This window comes from Mandrillus leucophaeus, unplaced genomic scaffold, assembly GCF_000951045.1.
Source record: "Mandrillus leucophaeus isolate KB7577 unplaced genomic scaffold, Mleu.le_1.0 Scaffold1107, whole genome shotgun sequence".
In the NCBI taxonomy this organism is placed as follows: domain Eukaryota; kingdom Metazoa; phylum Chordata; class Mammalia; order Primates; family Cercopithecidae; genus Mandrillus; species Mandrillus leucophaeus.
In genome coordinates, this window is record NW_012099288.1 from 160457 (window position 1) to 163326 (window position 2870).

At 38.6% G+C, this 2870-nt stretch overlaps 1 protein-coding gene across 2 annotated transcripts in view; it reads left to right on the forward strand.

Moving 5' to 3' along the window:
• ZNF383 (zinc finger protein 383) overlaps window positions 1-2701 on the forward strand; it is a 26364-nt gene extending 23663 nt beyond the window's left edge. For both annotated transcript variants that reach the window (XM_011992646.1, XM_011992640.1), the window contains one exon: window positions 1246-2701. In XM_011992646.1, the coding sequence (XP_011848036.1) occupies window positions 1246-2441 (1196 nt within the window). In that variant the 3' untranslated portion in view covers window positions 2442-2701. The remainder of the gene's footprint in view (window positions 1-1245) is intronic.
• Window positions 2702-2870: the final 169 nt, after the last annotated feature.

Below are 2870 nucleotides of genomic sequence, written 5' to 3' on the forward strand. Positions count from 1 at the left end.
TCAGGTGATCTGCCTGCATTGGCCTCCCAAAGTGCTGGGATTACAGGCGTGAGCCACCATGCCCGGCCACCACATTCATATTGTATCCACTGTATCCTTTATTAAAGAACTTATTCTGTTTCCACCCCAACTGGGTATACTGCAGTTCACCTCTGACACTATTCAGAATGTGCAGCCCTCATAGTCTTCCATAGTACTGTCCTCACTTCAGATGCCAGCTGCAAGTCTTGGGAGTCCCCGGGCCACCTGCAGGTCAGCCAGCTAACAGCAATAAATTAAGGGGTTTCCAAGGTCTCAGGTTCAGTAATTTGTTAGAGTGACTCATAGAAAACAGGAAAGCTCTGTATTTAAAGCTACAGTTTTATTATAAAGGATACATGTTTGAGCAAGATCTGGAACTGGACAGAGTTTCCATGCCCTCTCCCTTTGGAGTCAGTTTGTCCTGCTCCTATCACATCAATGCGTTTACCAACCAGAAAGCTCCACTGAGTTTACTGCTCAGCATTTTTTTTGAGGTTTTATTACACAGGCACAATTGATTAAATCCCTGGCCACTCAGTCTCTAGCCTCTCTCTCCTCAGAGATCAGGCAGCTGAAAATCCCAACCTTCTAATCACAAGCTAGTGTTTCAGGTAATCAGACCCCACCCTGAAGCTTTCTAAGGTCCCACCTTGAACTACCTTATTAGCATAACAAAGACCTCCTGTCAGGAAATTCCAGGTGTTTTTGAAGCTCAGTGTGGGGCTTTATTATACCTGAGAGCCAAGGAATCTTCCCCGTACGCATTTATTTCTCTCAGGAGACCTTTAATGGAGGCTAGAAAATGACCCACTTCATGTTACACATATTGTATGATATACTTATATACACACATGCATACTTATATGGATATATGTATATCATATATGACATGTATGTCATATATCATATATATGGCTAGTCATGTTTTAATATGGAAAATAGCCCAACCATTGTATATTTACCAGCCTTTCCAGGTGATTCTGATCCACATCCGTATTTGAGTATCATTGTAGTAACTTATTTGCATAGTTACCTTCCCCTGCTTCCCGCATTATCTTACTAATTTATTTGTCTTTCTTGTCCATTTTTTCAGATAACACAGATATCCTTGTGAACCCTGTGTCATTTCCTAGTAGATACTATTCTTTAATTTTTCCATTTCTATTATAAAAGTTTAACTTTTCACAAATAGGAAAAAACATTTACCATTTTATTTTCTTTCAGATCTGGAATCAATGTGTGAAACCAAGTTATTATCTCTAAAGAAGGAAGTTTATGAAATAGAATTATGCCAGAGGGAGATAATGGGACTTACAAAGCATGGCCTTGAGTACTCCAGTTTTGGAGATGTTTTGGAATATAGAAGCCGCCTTGCAAAACAACTGGGATATCCAAATGGGCATTTCAGTCAAGAAATATTCACTCCGGAATACATGCCCACATTTATTCAACAGACATTCCTTACTCTCCAGCAAATAATGAATAATGAAGACAGACCCTTTGAATGTAAGAAATGTGGAAAGGCCTTTAGTCAGAACTCACAATTTATTCAACATCAGAGAATTCATATTGGTGAAAAATCTTATGAATGCAAAGAGTGTGGGAAATTCTTTAGTTGTGGTTCACATGTTACTCGGCATCTGAAAATTCATACTGGCGAAAAACCCTTTGAATGTAAGGAGTGTGGAAAGGCCTTCAGTTGTAGCTCATACCTTTCTCAACATCAGAGAATCCATACCGGTAAGAAACCCTATGAATGTAAGGAATGTGGGAAGGCCTTTAGTTATTGCTCAAATCTTATTGACCATCAGCGAATTCACACCGGTGAAAAGCCTTATGCATGTAAGGTATGTGGGAAAGCCTTTACTAAAAGCTCACAACTTTTTCAGCATGTGCGAATTCATACAGGTGAGAAACCCTATGAATGTAAGGAATGTGGCAAAGCCTTTACCCAGAGCTCAAAGCTTGTTCAACATCAGAGAATTCATACTGGTGAGAAACCCTATGAGTGCAAGGAATGTGGCAAAGCCTTTAGTAGTGGCTCAGCACTTACTAATCATCAGAGAATTCACACTGGTGAGAAACCCTATGATTGTAAGGAATGCGGAAAGGCTTTTACTCAGAGCTCACAGCTTCGTCAACATCAGAGAATTCACGCTGGTGAGAAACCCTTTGAATGTCTTGAATGTGGGAAGGCCTTTACTCAGAACTCACAACTTTTCCAGCATCAGAGAATTCATACGGATGAAAAGCCATATGAATGTAATGAATGCGGAAAGGCCTTTAATAAATGCTCAAACCTTACTCGACATCTGAGAATTCACACTGGTGAAAAGCCCTATAACTGTAAGGAATGTGGGAAGGCATTTAGTAGTGGCTCGGATCTCATTCGTCATCAAGGAATTCATACTAATGAATAATAAAAATTAAAGCCCCTGTCACCTTCCTCATTTTTTAAACCAAAAATCATGTCTGATACTTACCCTCTTCCACAGTTTTTTTAAAACTTTGTATTTAAATTTTGTATCCAATGTATTTCACTCCAGGTTATAAATTCGGAGTCTAAATTGACATTCCCTCTCTCCTCCAGTCACATACCAATGCCAGCTGTTCTGTAATTCTTTGGTTCATTGTTTTGTTCTACTTTCTTGGTGACACATTATACTCTTGTTTATATTTGCTTGTGTTTTTAGGGCAATCTTTTCTGATCTGTGTATTTGTGTTTGCACCAGTATCACACCATTTGAATTGTGTGACCTTTAATATTTTTAAATTCCTTGTGGAGGTTTAACTTTTTGAAGTCGGTGTTAATCTTTTTATTTTATTATTATTTTGTATATTTTTTGAGA